The sequence below is a fragment of the Callospermophilus lateralis genome, chromosome 1 (genome assembly GCF_048772815.1).
Source record: "Callospermophilus lateralis isolate mCalLat2 chromosome 1, mCalLat2.hap1, whole genome shotgun sequence".
Taxonomy (NCBI): domain Eukaryota; kingdom Metazoa; phylum Chordata; class Mammalia; order Rodentia; family Sciuridae; genus Callospermophilus; species Callospermophilus lateralis.
Window position 1 is genome coordinate 209,866,456 of NC_135305.1, and position 15,669 is coordinate 209,882,124.

The 15,669-nt window shown below is 58.5% G+C and overlaps 1 protein-coding gene across 1 annotated transcript; it reads right to left on the reverse strand.

Annotated features, from left to right (window-relative positions):
* Nucleotides 1–723: 723 nt before the first annotated feature.
* Nucleotides 724–11,961, reverse strand: Slc5a5 (solute carrier family 5 member 5). The gene is made up of 15 exons (XM_076870378.1): nucleotides 11,605–11,961; nucleotides 10,793–10,858; nucleotides 10,506–10,557; nucleotides 10,304–10,371; nucleotides 9,067–9,221; nucleotides 8,114–8,254; nucleotides 7,913–8,042; nucleotides 6,788–6,876; nucleotides 6,051–6,163; nucleotides 5,901–5,971; nucleotides 5,506–5,592; nucleotides 5,225–5,418; nucleotides 2,801–2,925; nucleotides 2,066–2,181; nucleotides 724–873 (listed from the first exon to the last, which is right to left on the reverse strand). Exons 1-15 carry the CDS (start codon nucleotides 11,959–11,961, stop codon nucleotides 724–726), a joined length of 1,914 nt encoding a protein of 637 aa, XP_076726493.1.
* Nucleotides 11,962–15,669: the final 3,708 nt, after the last annotated feature.

The window sequence follows — 15,669 nt, forward strand, 5'->3', positions numbered from 1 at the left end:
TTCTGAGGTTCTAAATGAATTGGGAGGGATGCTACCAAAACCTGTTGGGGGTGTCCACTGCCTAAGCAGGAAACATTCCCCTGAGGGTCAAGGGAGCCATAGATGGGCAAAGGCTAGGTGTTTGGGCAAAGGTTGGAGGCCAGGGGATATTTGAGTCTTCCCGCCCACCTTAGGAGGGAAAATGCAGAGAGACGGAGGAGGAAGAGCCGGTCTCCAGCTCCGGGTGAGCACCTGCTTTTCTGTGCGACTTTGGTCAGGGGCTACTCCTCTCTGGGCCTCCTGTCCCTGCCTGATTAATGGAGCACAGGAGGTCAGGCCTGAATTCCCCCAAGATCCTCGCCAAGGTTGAACACATTCCAGGGGAAGGTGGGGTCTTTCTCAGGCCCTGGTGTTGGATCTGCGGGTTTTCCATGCTGTCCAGAAGGGCCACCAACAGCTTTCTCTTTGTGGACAGAGAAAACTCCGGTCTCATTTTGAGGGGCAGGAGCGGGAGGGAGGGCAGCCTCTAGGACTAGAGCCGGGAGCCAGGGAAACGGGAGCCAGGGAAACGACCACCTGGAGGTGGGCCGACCTCCTGGAGGCGGGGCCTGGGCCTCGCAGCCCCAGGCTTATTTGCATCTCATGCCCTCCAGCCAGTCAGAGGCCGGGCCTGTTGGCTGGAGGCCTGGGATTGGTCCATCCTGAGATTCCACCCCAGGTGGATGGGCCAGGCCGGCCCTGCCTTCAGAGGTTCGTCTCTCCCTGGTCATGGCCACCAACGTGTCCAGGGCCAGGGGTCCCGTCCACCTCCTGCCCCAGAAAGAGCGGATGGTCCTCATCGTTGGGCAGGGATCCAGGGGGCTTTTTGGTTCCAGGAAGGATTTCTTCAGGACCCTGAGGGTAGGGGAGAAGAAAGACCCCATCAGAGGTCCTGTCCCCAGGTGGGGATCCTGATGACCTGGGAGGACCAGCAGTGTGCAGGGTCGCACAGTATCTCCTTGTCCAGCACACTGTCTAGGCCTGTCCCCTGTCTGCAGAACCTCTCTTCTCTGTGCCTAGGCCACCTACAGTTCAGGCCACTGATACTCGCTCAGACACCGTAGCTCCCTCCCACCTCTGCCTTTCTATTTCCCTTTGAGAAAAAAATATTTTCCCACAGCAGCTGGAGGGAACTTTAAAACACTCGGGCCAAACCATTCCCTCCCCAGCAGGCCTGTCCCTGCCACGGCTGGTGCACCCGCTGTGACCTCCGGTGTCCTTCCCTAGGGCTGGCTCCTCCTCATGGGCGGCCGGACCTACCTCTTCCAAAACACCGACCTGACTTTTCTGGCTGCAGATGCGCCCCATCACAGCACCCCGCTTTGTTATCTTAGCCCCCACTGCCTGCTGGGATCCGACTTGTTTCTTTTTGTAGATTTCATCTGCTCCCACAGCAATCACATGCTGCTGGCCCACAGCCATCTACCCCCATCGTGTATCTTATGTAAGAGTTTTCTCTGAGTTGGCTCATTTTTGAATTAAGTCATTTTATCTTAAGAGATTATATATAAATATCCTAAGAGCAAATCTCTTGACCCTGACAGAGGTAGGAAGTCATCATAAAAAAAAAACAGATACAAGCTGGGTACCTCGGCACACACCTGTAATCCCAGAGACTGGGGAGGCTGAGGCAGGAGGATCACAAGTTTGAGGCCAGTCTCAGCAACTTAGCAAGACCCTAAGCAACTCAGTGAGACCCTGTCTCTAAAGAAAATATTAAAAAGGGCTGGGGATGTGCCTTGGGATGTGGCGGATGGGCTCATTGGTTACATGCCCCTGGGTTCAATCCCCAGTACAAAAACAAAAAAAACAAAAAAAACCCACAGATATGAGAAAAGTAAACAGTATTGAGCCCTGCTTGCTCCTGTGACCGGAAACACTGCATTCTCTTGGGGATGACCCTGCGTCCACCTGAGCCTGTCCACAGGAGGGAAGACAGGTGGGGACGGATGGGGACTCACCACATCCCTCCCCTGAGTTATGGCCACCCACCAAGTGCCCAGAACCACCGGGCGTCCCTTGCTGTGCAAGCCCAGCCGAGACTGACCTTCACCAATGTGTCGTCCAGGGCAGTGATCTCCTCCTTGGGGGCCACTGACGCCGTCTGCCGAGCAAGGTCCCACCACAGCAGCCCAGGGCCCAGGGCGCTGCGCTTGGTGGGGCCTGGGGGGGGGATTGAGGCCATTAGTGAGGAGGCAGTGGGGGCTGGGATGGGGCCCTGGGGGTGCAGGGGGGGCCTGGGGCCGGCGTGGGGTGGCTCCAGTCCCAGCCCCAGCAGCTCTGCCGGTCTCTGAGCCCGTCTCCTGTCCGCACAGCTGCTGGCCGGGGCGGGGCGGTGCCAGCCTGTGTGTCGCCCAGGGCAGCATCCAGGTGTCTTGAATGGCACCTGGCACGAGGAGGCTCAGCGAGGCCTAGGGACTGGAAGTCTGCCACTCGGGGAGTGGGACTGCCACTCTGTCGCTATTCACCTCTCTTGGCTTCTTGCTATTCTCCGTGGGAGTCAGAAATCGGCGCGGAGTCACCGCGTCGCGGAGAGAAAAGGCGTTTCAGCACCAGGGACAGCGCCCGCGCCCCCTCCCTCGCCTACAGCGGGGACTTGTGTGGAGAGGGGACAGCTCGTTCCTGCTTCTGCAGTAGGGCCAGCCTCGGAGGTGGGGACCGTCCCCGAGGTGCAGCACAGGGGTCCCAGTGCCAAGCCTGCAGAGTCCCATCCTCCTCTCGCTGCTGGGAGGGGCCCTGCGGCAGGGATGACCCGGATGACCCAGGTGGTGGGCCCGCTTACCGCTCAGGTAGCTGACCAGGGCCCCGCCCAGCATGGTGGTCAGCGTGCCCAGGGCGCCGTAGTACAGGTAGGAGATGGCGTAGAAGCTGTCAGCTAGAGCCGGCCTGCCCGGGGCCACCCTGGAGCTGGAGGGGAAGCGTGGGCAGGAGCCTCCCGTCGCACCCCTGCCTCCCTCCCAGAGCCCTCCCAGGCCTCCCACTGCTCTCCACCTCCACGGCCACAGCCTGGCCCGGAGGACCCCTCAGCCTCACTCCATGTCCTCAGCAGCCAGCGCTGCTCCCCCAGGATCTGCTCCCAGGCCTCGCCACGCTCAGCAGGAGCCAGCACCACTAAAACGTAACCCGGGCCTCTCCTGCCGCTGCCTGTCACCATCCATGGCTCCCTATTGACCCCAGAATCAAACCAAACTAAACCCTTGGAAGACAATGTACACATAGATCCATGAGGGATGGTGTAGGCACCGGGCTCCTAGACGGGACAAATCCGGCAGAAGCTAAGGGGTGGGGGGAAGACGAATTGGACTTCATCAAAACTAACAACTTTCGCCAGGCATGGTGGGGCCCGCCAGTGATCCCAGCAGCTCGGGAGGCTGAAGCAGGAGGATGGCAACTTAGCAAGGCCCTACCCAATTCAGTGAGACCCTGTCTCAAAACCAAATTTAAAAAGGGCTAGGGATGTGGCTCAGCGGTCGAGGGCCCCTGAGTTCAATCCCTGGTACAAAAAAAAAAAGAAGAAGAAGACGAGGACGATGACGATGACGACTGTCAGGGACTGGGTTGTAGCTCAGTGGCAGAGCACCTGCCTAGCATGCGTGAGGCACTGGGTTCCATCCTCAGCACCACATTAAAATAAATAAATAAATAAAACAAAGATATTGAGTCCATCTACAACTAAAAAATAAGTATTTTTTTAACCTTTATTTTATTTTATTTTATGTGGTGCTGAGAATCAAACTCAGTGTCTCGCACATGCTAGGCAAGTGCTCCGCCACAGAGCCACCACCCCAGCCCTACAACTAAACAAACAAAAAACAAAACATAACAAAACAAAAGAACACTGTCAAGAGAATAAAAAGATAAATTATAGAAGGTGAGAAAATATTTGCAGAATCACACATCTGATAAGGGTCTAGTACCCAGAATAGAGACATATATAGATGATGTAAAGACAAAGGACTGGGGTTGTGGCCCCTGGTAGAGCCCTCGCCCAGCTGCACCAGGCCTGGCTCCTTCCCCAGCACCGTCAATAAATAGATAGAATTAAAATTAAAAAAAAAAAATAAGACAAATGACCCAATTTTAAACTGGGCAAAGGATTTGAATAGACATTTCTCCAAAGAAAATATGTGAACAGCCAATAAACACATGAAAAGATGCTCAGTATCACTATGGGGAAATGCAAATCAACCCCAAGGAGAGGCCCTCCACCCTCTAGGAGGTCTGGGTTTTTTTTTTCTTTAAGAAACAGCATTGGAGAAGATGTGGAAAAGCTGGGCCCCTGGTCTGTGGCTGGTGGGAGTGTAATTAAACAGAATTACCATATGACCCGGCATTTCCACACCCAGGGGTACACCAAGAGAGGAAAACACTTCCACACCAACGCTCGTGCGCAGATGTTTACAGTGGTTCATGATCCCAAGGAGTGGACAACCCCCGTCCATCAGCAGATGAGCAGATTAACCAAAAGTGCGGCCACCCCCACTGCAGATCTACTCGGCCAGAGGAAGGAATGGAGTCAGCCTGGCTGAGCCTCGAACTAGGCTGAGGCCAAAAAGGTCACTTTGTCCAGTTTCGACTCCAGCTACAAGAAATGTCCACAAGAGGCAAATCCGTAGCAAGAGAAAGTGGATTCGTGGTTTGCCGGGCGGAGGCTGGGGATGAGAGGAAAATGGAAACGGACTGCTCATGGGATAGGGCTTCTCTCTGAGTTGATGAAAATCTTCTTTGTTAGATAGTGCCCGATGGCCGCATAAATTTTATCCATATATGAGCAGACCCACTTTTTAATCCAGTCTGTGGTATATGACTCCTATCTCAATTTTTTTTTGAATTTTAATATTTTTTATTCTTTAGTTTTCGGCGGACACAACATCTTTGTTTGTATATGGTGCTGAGGATCGAACCGGGGCCGCACGCATTCCAGGCGAGCGCGCTACCGCTTGAGCCACATCTCCAGCCCCTCCTATCTCAATTTTAAAAACTGGAATCCAGTTGAACTCCTCTCCTGCATGCCTCCTCCTCTTCCCTCCTCTCTGGACCTGGGCTGCAGCAAGCTGAACTAGCCTCAGGGCCTTTGCACTTGCTCCTCTCTCCTCCCGGAACACTATTCCCGAGCCACGCTCCTTCTTCCTCAGGATTCAGGGTTCCTCCCTGACCCCACACTCTCAGGCCAAATGTCTGCTACCTCCCAGACCAGCCTGCTCACCTGGAGGTCCTGCTGGAGGCATTGGTGGTGATGGTCAGCTCCAGAAGATCAGAGGCGTTGGCTGAGAGAGTCTCGCAGCCGTAAGAGGATGATGGCAGGACTCCCATGATCTGGGCGCTGGGCGGGTAGAGCGTGGCGCCCATGGCCACCCACAGCGAGAGCACCAAGCCCATGACTAGGCCGGAGAGGACGCCCTGGAGGCGGAGCCAGCGTCAGGGGAGGGGGCTGCCAGGCCACGCCCCCAGGCTCCCCCCCCCCCTCCCCTGGCCCTCCCCACTCACCGCCGTGTTGCAGGCAGGCAGGAACATCCCCAGCACGAAAGCCCCTAGCAGGGGGCCGCTGATGACACCCATGACCGTGAAGGACCCCTGTGACAGTAAGGGGGCAGGGCTGAGGGCAGAGCCGTCCTCAGGTCACCCACCGGGAAAGCAGGACCCAGGGGTTCCACCGTCCCAAAGGAAGGGGAACCCCTCCTCCCACTTCTCGGAGTCTTTCTCCAAGGCAGGGAAGTCCTTTCGGTCCCCAGGACAAAGCCCCCCACCTCCCTTGTCCCCTGGCCGCAGGAAGCGTCCTATCCAGTTCTGCGCGACGTGGGCGACCCTCTCTGAGCCTCAGTTGGGCCGGGACGATGCCCCACGTCTTGGGGAGATGGGGCGGGGTGGGGTGCAGAGCTCACCTGGAGGACACCACCCCCCAGCAGCGAGGACAGAGCTGCCACTGTGAGACAGGCTGAGCCGTAGATGAGCGCTGCAGGGGACACGGGGTGGCCGGTCAGTGGGAGGCGCCGCCCCGCTCCCGGGCCCGGGCCCGAGGTGCCCCAACTCACAGAGTCCCTTGGAGATCAGCATGAGTTTCCGGGGCGCCAGGTTGGGCTTCCGGGGCTTGATGAGGTCCTCCACGGTGACCGCGGCCATGGCATTGATGCTGGTGGACGCCGTGCTGGGAGCGGGGAAGATGGGAGAGGGGTCGGCCAGGTAGGGCTTGTCACCCCCGCTCTGGGGTCCACCTGTTGCACCAGCCACTCAGCTACCAAGTCCAGCTAGGCTGCCAAGACCCCGCCCATCAGGAAGCAGAGGTGGGGGTGACCAGAGTCCCCAGGGAGTGGAGGACCCCTGCAGTCCTGTCCTGCTCCGGAGACACGGGATACTCCCAGGAGAGCAAGGGTACTGTGACCAAGGTCACACGAGACAGAAAGGCGGGTTGCACAAGGGAGACTGAAGGCATGTGTAAAAGGACCAGTGTGGGTAGCCCCAGAGGGCAGGGGTGGGGTCAGCATGGTCAGGATGCAGGACAGCAACACCTGCCTCATAATAGGTGCTCAATAAACACTCATTTGAGGAGGAAGGAAGGAAGGCAGAGGAAGAGGGCTGCGTCCCTGCTGGAGCTGGGGTCCTTGTGCCCAGGGGTGCCCGCTGCCAAATCCCACACTGGCTGCCATCTGGGCAGTGGGCAGGGACTGTGAATGGGTGGATGTTCCAGCATCTTCCAGCCCCAGGGACACAGTCAGGATGGAGGAGGCCCTTGGGGACTTAGATGTGGCTGCTGAGCAAGTCGGAGGCTCACCTGAGGGTGCCACTGTAGGCACAGGCAAGGAAGAGCCCGGGGACTCCAGGCAGGTCCTTGAAGATGTCCAGCACGAAAAGGGGCATGTACTGAGGAGGAGAGCCGGGGTCACCCTCCAGGACAGCAGCGTCCCAGGGGAAGCCTCCTCTCTGTCCTGACCCTGCACGTCCCCACTGCCCAGGACACACGGGACTCAGAGTGACAATGTAGATCTGAGAACTGTCCCTGAGCCCCACTCTGTGCCCAGTCCTGGAATCCCAGTGACACAGGGTCCCCTGTCATTTTACTCACGTGGATTGTGGGGCCAGAGTGGGACCGTTAGGGGGCCTAGGATCTGACCCCGTTGGCGGGACAGCAGATGGGATAGCCTTGACCTCTGCCAACTCGGAACCCCATGGCTTAAGCTCCAGCGGGGATGTCACCCAAGAAGGGGACCTGGTCCCAGAGCTGCCCAGCCTCCTGCTAACCTCAGGCGCGTTCTTCCCCTCCGGGCCCCAGTCTCCTCCTCTGTAGAGGAGAGCTGCAGCAGCCTCGCCCTCTCCACACTGAAGAGCTGATGGCACACTGACGGCTTGTGAAGGGAACAGCATGAGGAACAGCAGGTGCTTGGGACATCAGTGTCAACACCACTTCATTCTGGGTCACATTCCCATATCCTCCTTTTTTTTTTTTTTTTTTAAATTGGGGATTGAACCCAGGGGCATTTGACTTACAACCCTAACCCTTTTTATTTTTTACTCTGAGACAGGATCTTGCTAAGTTGTGAGAGTAAAGGTTACTAAATTGCCAAGGTTAGCCTCAAACTTGTGATCCTCCTGCCTCAGCCTCCTGAGTAGCTGGGATTACAGTTGTTTGCCACTATACCCAGCTCCATCTCCTCCTTGATGTCCCCTAGGGGGTCTCTGGGACTCTCAATATGAATGTTCCCCTCCCCTGCTCACTGGGCTTCCCATTGCCTCCCAGACTCATCTCCCCCTTATCCTACATCCTCCTCCGAGCTGTTTCCTGCCTCCGGGCCTTTGCACAGGCTGTTCTTTCTGCCAGGAAGGCCCTTCTAGCTCCATCTGCCAAGATTGAGAAGTGGGGCACAGGAGTGCCAAGGGCCGGGGGCTCAGTGGGACTCACTTGATCTGGGGCAGAGATACGCCCTGTGAGGAGGGGGTCACAGCTGCTGTAGAACACAAACATGACGATGCCGCAGAAGGCCGCACTGGACACGATCAGGACCAGGCCCAGCTGGTTGATGAGGAGGGCCCTGGGGGGAGGGGCAGCTCAGGCCAGGGAAGGGGGCCGCGGCCCAGAGGCCTCCCGGGGCCCCACACTCACAGCTTGGCCTGCCTCTCCGTGCGGCAGGCGACGTAGCGCTGCACCTGGGCCTGGTTCACTCCGTACATGGAGAGCCACACCAGCGTGCCACCCACCACGAACGTCCAGAACGTGTAGCGACTGCGAGGATCAGGGTCGAAACTGGTAGGGACAGGGCGGGTCAGCCATGTGCAGATGTCACATTGACCTCACCTTCCCCAGGACCCCAGATGACCATTCTGGATGTCTGGGCCCTCAGAGAGCCTCTGCGGCCGGCCCTCAGTGTGAGGAGCCGTTTGTCTGATTGAATGCACTTTTTATTCCCCGAGTCACCTCCGTAAACATTCAGAAGATGCTCTCTCTGGGCTGGGGATGCAGCTCGGTGCTAAGGCGCTTGCCCACCTTGCATCAGCCCTAGCTTCCATCCCCAGCACGGAAAGAAGAAGAAAAGAGAAAAATAAATCAATGGGTGCAGAGGCACAGGCCTGTAGTCCCAGAGGCCCTGGAGGCTGAGGCAGGAGGATGGTGAGTTCAAAGCCAGCCTCAGCAACTTAGAGGGGCCTAAGCAACTCAGCGAGACCTTGTCTCTAAATAAAATACTAAAAGGATCGGGGACATGGCTCAGTGGTTAAGCGCCCCTGAGTTCCATCCTGAGTACAAAATAAATAAATAAATAAACAAACAAACAAACAAACAAACAAATCATTCTTTCTTTGTCCAGCTGGGAGATCCAGGAGGCTTCAGTGTCCAGGCTGGCCTGAGCATAAGGGACAGAGCTGGATGTAGACCTGCCTCTCCACCCCCCAGAGCCAGTCCTGGCCACAAGGAGGAATGGGGCTGGAGGGGTGCAGGGTGGCAGGGGCAGGTCTCTGTCTGCAGGGAGCTGGGGAAGGGGCAGAGAGGCTTCCTGGAGCAGGCAGCATTGGCTGGTCCCCGGGGCACCAAGGGGGTGTCCTGCTTTACAGTTAACTCACTCCAACAGGTTGATCCTGGAGTGATTCTGAGCGAGCCTGAGCACACGCCAGGGCCCTCCCATGAGCACGGTGCCACGGGCCAGGATGGCCCAGAAGCCAGCGAGCATCACCACCACCTGGAACACATCCGTCCAAATCACAGCCTTCATGCCGCCCTGCAGGAGGAGCAGAGAGGGGTCAGCTGGGCGCCTGACCGTGGCTGGCCCCGTCTGACTTGGGGACCAACGTGTCTCTCTGCCTTAGTTTCCTCATCAATAAAATAGGGTTAATAGGGCTGGGCTGGGGCTCAGTGGTGGAGCGCTTGCCTAGCATGTGTGAGGCCCTGGGTTCAATTCTCAGCACCGCAGACAAATAAATAAAACAAAGGTCCATTGACGACTAAAAAAATATTTTTAAAATTACAGTAGGGTTAATAATGGTTTTATTTGTGAGATCTAAATAACTTAATAAGTGAAAAAGACTCAGAAGAGCACCTGGAACTCACAGGGACCCAGTGAGCGATTACTGCATGACTATTCCCAGGACTCTACTGTCATTACTAATTATTATTATTATTGGTACTGGGGATGGAACCCAGGGGCACTCAACCACTGAGCCACATCCCCAGCCTTCGTTTATATTTTATTTAGAGACAGGATCTCCCTGATTGCTTAGGGCCTCGCTAAGTTGCTGAGGCTGGCTTTGAACTTGCGATCCTCCTGCCTCAGCCTCCAGAGCCGCTGGGATCACAGGGCGACTCCACTGGGCCCAGCCATTATTAGTTACTTTTTACCCAGCCAATCTGGTGGGCTTAGAAGTCCCCGGATTTTTCTTTGGAGAAGACCCTCCCCTCTTGCAGGGCAGCTCCAAGAATAGCCAATCAGAGCGCCCCAGTCCCTCAAACTGCCTGGAATGTTTCAGTCAGAACCTGGGACCATGATGAGCCAGAGGCTGGAGAGGCGGGTGCCGAAAGGACCCTGCTGGGCAGGAAGCCAGAAGAGGTGGGAGCCTGGACCTGATGGAGTCCAGAGAAGTGGGAGAGGGACCCCGTCGGAGGCCCTGATTCAGCCACGCCTGAAGCTAGCCTATTCCTGGATTCTCAGCAATGAGCTTTTCAGATCACTTTTCATTAGAAAGAAGAGAAAACCGAGACCCAACTAGGACCAGGGTCATAGAAATTTGGCGGACCCAAATTTCCCCCACAGAAGACCCAGTGGGCATGAAGCCCCCGCGTCCCCCCCCCCCCGGGGACACTCACCACAGTCGTGTAGAAGGTGCAGATAATTCCAGTGGACAGGAGTGACGCCCAGATGTCCAGCCCGGTCACTGTGCAAATTAGACATCCCCCAAATTAGTCGTCCCTGCGGGGAGCAAAGTGGCCCTCGGAGTCTTCGGCCCTCCTCCCCCTCTTCCTGGCCAGCCTTCTCCGCCGGGACCCCTCCCCCGAGCTCCCAGGCGACCTTGGTTCAGGATGAGCGCAGGTGCGTAGATCACGATGCCGGTGTAGAGCACCTGCAGGCAGAAGGCGGGGCTGTGAGGCAGGGCGGGGGCGGGACCGGCCTGGGCGGGGTGCGGGCGGGGTCCTGTGGGTGGTGGGAGGGGCCTACGAGGCGGAGCTAAATCGCTATGTGGGCGGGGCCTGGGGCTGCGCTGGATTGGGGTGGGTCCCGGGAGCTGGGGACCGGCTGTGCGCGCTAAGGTTGGAGCCTACGGGGTCGCTGGGTTGAAGGCGGCGGAGGCCACTCACTGTAGCCACCAGGTACTGCACTGTCCCGCAGAGCCGCACCACGCGGCTGAATCGCAGCTCCAGGTACTGCAAGAAGGAGCCGAGGGCTTGTGGTCACCGGGACAGTCCAGAGGAATCTGGGGCCCCTGCCCGGCCTCTCCGTTTGGACCCTCCCTCCGGAGGCTAACTGCGCTGGCCCTACTTTTGCCCGAGCGCCCCGCGCACACCCAGATCTGTCCGCGCACACGTGCCATCTCGGTGCCTTGCACAGGACGTGTGCCCTGAGGAGCGATCTGTACTTGCACACCTGTCCTCCCACTTATGTCTGACCGCTGGGATCGCCCTTACAGCGAAGTGCGACAAAGCACACTGTAGTGCCGGTGGCCAATGGCATTGGAGGCTACTGAATACCGGACACGATTACCGCTTTACTCTTCGTAAAGGCGCGGGGAATCATATCAACGGCTCACCTGGGACAGGTAGAAAGCCTGAGCAGAGAAGCGCCCTTGCTCAAGGTAGAGGTCAAGAGTTAAGCCGGGTTTTGGACCCAGAGCCGGGGCTCGTCCCCTCTGGAGTGCATAAGTATGAAAGTGCGGGACACGTTGGGGACAGGTGTGTGCCTGCCCACACGTGAGTACACTTCTGGCTGAGCCTGCACCGCCCTCGAGCGCCCGCACCAAGGAACCAGGACACCCTCTTCGCTTCCTCCTTCCTGCCCCTCGCACCACTGCCTGGGGCTCTTCCCAGAACCCTCCTGCAGGTCTGCCCGGGGCCCCACCAAGCGACAGGAGCGGATCTGCCTCCCGCTGCACAGTAGCTCGCAGCCCAGGTACCTGGTAGGTGCTGGTGAGGCCGAGGCGGTAGAAGACCGGCATGAAGAGCAGCGCGGTGAGCAGCGAGTTGAGCATCTGGCCCAGGCACATCCAGAGGAACTTGAGGCCGTAGCGGTAGGCCTCGGCGGGCACGCCCAGCACCTGCACGGCCGACATGAAGCTGGCGGCCAGGGACAGGCCCACCGGCAGGGCCGTCAGGCTGCGGCCCCCGGTGAAGAAGTCCTCGGCGCTGCGCTGCCCGCCCCGAGCCAGCCCGACCCAGAGCCCGATGCCGGTGGACACGAGCAGCATGAGGGCGAAGACCCCGTAGTCCCAGGCTCCGAACGTGGCCCGCGCTGCTGCCTCAGTGACCTCCATGAGGGCAGGTGCGACGGCCAACGGTGTCCTCGGCCAGGAGGCTGCACCGGTGTGGGCGGTGGAGGATGCAGGGGCCCTGCAGGGGAGTCCCAGCCTGTCCCCCTCCGTGTGGGGTGACAGCAGCAGGAGGGGCAGGGGCTCCCTGGGCCGGAGATCTGCGGGCCCTCGCCGTTTGTCCCTCTGCGCCTCCGTCTATCTGTCCACTTCACCGCGCACTCTGGGGCCAGCTGCCCGACCCAGCTGCGTGCGAGCAGCTGGCCAGTCGGACCCCCTCCCCGGGCGCTGCTCTCCGCTGACAGCGGGAGGTCGCGGTGGGGCTTAAAGAAACAGTTCGAGGTTGTGGGCTGCGGATTTATTGGGCTCAGGGGTCAGAGTGGCTCCGCCCCAGACCTGGAGGCGGCCCGACCCGCACCCTTTCGGGTCTGGGGCAAACAAGCTGGGAAGGCCGCGTGGTGTCTGCTGGGGGTGGGGGCGCGGGGTCCTCCCCAAAACTCCACTCCCCCGCTTCCTTTGGAACTTTTCCCGGACCCCTGCCTGTCCATGCCAGCGGTGGACCAGTAGGGAAACAGACTTAGGGGCCTGCCATTTGCCCAAGGCCACGGAGCCTGCTTCAAGCACTCAAAGTCCCTGGGCGCTCAGTGTCCCGCAGGTCGAGGTTTCACTTCAGGGTTTTGTGGGCGCCAAAGGGAAAACCGCTGAGCCTCAGCCGCTGGCCCCAACTAGTATCTGGATCTACTGTTTCCCGGAGCCTCTGGGAAAGGACATCATCAGCCCTGCCCTCTGGGCACCTGGGCGGGAGACATTCAGGGCTCCAGTCCTGCGCGGGTGTCCTTGGGGGATTCTTGGCTCTTTCTCTAGGAAGAGCAGCATTCCCTGGGGCTCCCGTTCCCCATCTGTAAACGGGAAAAATAGCCCGCGAGGAATGAATTGAGCCTGGTAAGGCCGCCTGGCCGCGGGGTGCTTGGTCCCGTCACCTGGAGTCCATTATCTCCCACTCACTGCCTCCTTCAACGGAGCAGGGGAGTCATCCCGGGCCCAGGCGGGAAAGTGGGCGACAGAGGTCATGGGGTGACTGCTGTGGCTGCGGACCTCAGTACCAGAAGACCTGCTGCTACTGAGGAGGCCCTAAATAATCCCTCCAGCTTCGCTTCCTCTTTTAAAAAAAATACATTTGTATTAGCTGTTGATGGACCTTTAATTCTTTATGTAATGTGGCGCTGAGAATCCGGCCCAGTGCCCCACACGTGCTAGCAAGCGCTCGGCCACTGAGCCACCACCCCAGCCCTTCACTTGCTCTTAATTGACTTAAAAAGCACTGGCCGTGGAGGCCACAGGGCTGGACAGGACATCTCTGGTCCCTCTCTGGCTTTGCTGCAGATCACACCTCTGATCTGTGGGTCACGATGATAACAGTTGCCTTTAGGGACTGGAAGGTCACTTGCTGCAAAAACCAACTCTTGGGCCCACGGGAGTGTGGTGGCTGGCTTGAGCCGGTGGGAGGCCCTGCCTCCCTATTGTCTGTCTCCTTTAACTTAAGGAGCAGGTGCAACGCCACTCTGCATGGAGACATGTGGCTGGTTTGAGTTTTGTCAAAACTCTCCCGTGGGATCAACGACTGGACTCCGGGGCTCTCTCTGCCCCTCCCCGCCCCCTTTAAGGCTAAGCACACCCACCAGCCACTTCGACCCAAACAGCAGACCAAGAAAGGAGTGATCGGAGGTGCAACCCAGTTCCTGGAAGACCTGCACCTCTGCCCAGAAGGACAAGAGGACTCCTCCCCTTTCCAGCCGGTCCCTCTCCCTCATTGTTCCTGTCCTATGTTCTGTCCCTCCCCTCCCCCCCACCCCACCCTGCACAGCCCCTGGGAGAAGCGGTTGTGAGCTCTCTTCTTTCTGTGTCCACTGGACACGCCTTGCTCACTCGTCTCCACGACGTCACCTTTTTTTGTGAGACAGTCCCCGGAACTGGGTTCAGAAGCACCTTGACTATCCAGGAAGGAGGGGGGATCTGGGGGTCTCCACTGTGCCCACAGCACGGAGGCGGGACAGGAGCTCAGGGTTGGAGGTCTGCTGCCTAGGGTCGTGTAGCCACGGTCCCTAGGAGCTGTCATCTCAGCGCCCTTCCTGGTGGACCTGGGGTCTCTCTGGGTTGAGGTCCTGCTGGGACCCGATTTCCCAGGGGACCTCACTCTGAGAGCTCAGTTCCCTCAGATTACTGTCCTCTTCTCCAGCTTCCGTCGCCCCCTGGTGGCATCCTGTGGCCTGCACATGCCACCTGGCAGGGTCCAGCACCCCCGAGAGGTCCCACCTGCCCCTGGACAGTCTTCTCATGCCTTCACGCTATGCTGTCACACAGGCAGCTGTTGAACAAAGCTCTGTCCCTCCACCAGGGTGATCCTGCGGGCACCAGGCTTGGGCTGTGAAACTGGTTCATTGAGCACCTACTGTGTGCAGGGCGTGTCAGGCGCTGTGACCCAGCAGCATCCAGGAGGGCCTGCCCTTGTGCTGCCTCCTGACGCTGACCCAGTCAGCAGTCATTTCAGGAGGTGAGGTGAGAGGTGGAGACAGCCTGGGGGTCCTGGGGGTCCCTCCTGGTGAAGACCTGCAGGGTGCGCGTGCTGGAGGCCTCGGGGAGGGAGCTCCAGGAGCAGCACCTGCTGTGGGAAGAAGCAAGCATGGAGGCCACTGTCCCCCTGGGCCATGGGGACAGTGCTGGGGAGCCACTTGAGTCTGGGGCAAGTGACCATATCCAAGATGGAGCTGCAGGCTGGATTTGGACATGTCCTGGAATCCTGGGGGGAGGCTGCAGGGCGGGCGGGGCACTCTCCTGTGGTGGTGGGGACGTGGGGGGAAGGAAGGACTAGCAAGTTACACAGAGACCGCGGTCCACAGGGTGGGCAGCCCCAAGTCAGGAGCCGGCAGGGACCATGGGCAGCTGCAGACAGTGGGGTGGAGGGGGCTCGGGTGCTGCTTGCCCCAGGCACCCCAGGGCTCCCTGAAGATGTGGCAGAGGCCAAGGGTGACAGCTGGAACTTCTGCGAGGTAGTGATAATCCCCACAGGGTTTGTCACCAGGATTCTGTCCCTGAGCTTTAGGACGTGGGTCTGGGCTCTGCTGTGGCCCTACTTATCTCACCTGGTCTTGGCATTGCCCTGGCTCTGGAATGGAGGCTCACACCCATCTCCCACATTCCCCGACACCTGGCACTTTGGCACCCAAGAACAGGGCTCTGGAGAGCCTCAATACCAAGAGGTGAAGGGGTCCCTGGACCTTCCCCCTGCTCCTCCTTGGGCCCCAGCCCCACTTCCTCCTCACTGGCCACATCTCCAGCCAGCAACCCTAATGCCTGTCAGACTAAAGAGGGTAGGCATGTCCCCAGCAGTCTCTACAATGCCCTGCCTCCTTCAGGCCCTGCTTTAGTTAAGTCCCATCTAACAGGGCAGCCCCTGACCACAGCCTGGTGACTTGACATATTCTAGTTTTGAGGAAGTGGGTAAGACCCAGGGGTGGGGGCACTCTACGGGGTCAAGGTACCAAAGTTCCTCCCACAGTGTTGCTTGTCTTCCTCATGGTCCAAGAGGATTGCTGGAGGGCTGGCCCTTATTCACACTCTCTGACCAAATGGTTATTTCCTGAAAATGGCTCACATCACAGAGCCACCTGATAGGGTGGCATTTAACTAGGGCGATCCGGAGAAAAGATAAGCAGG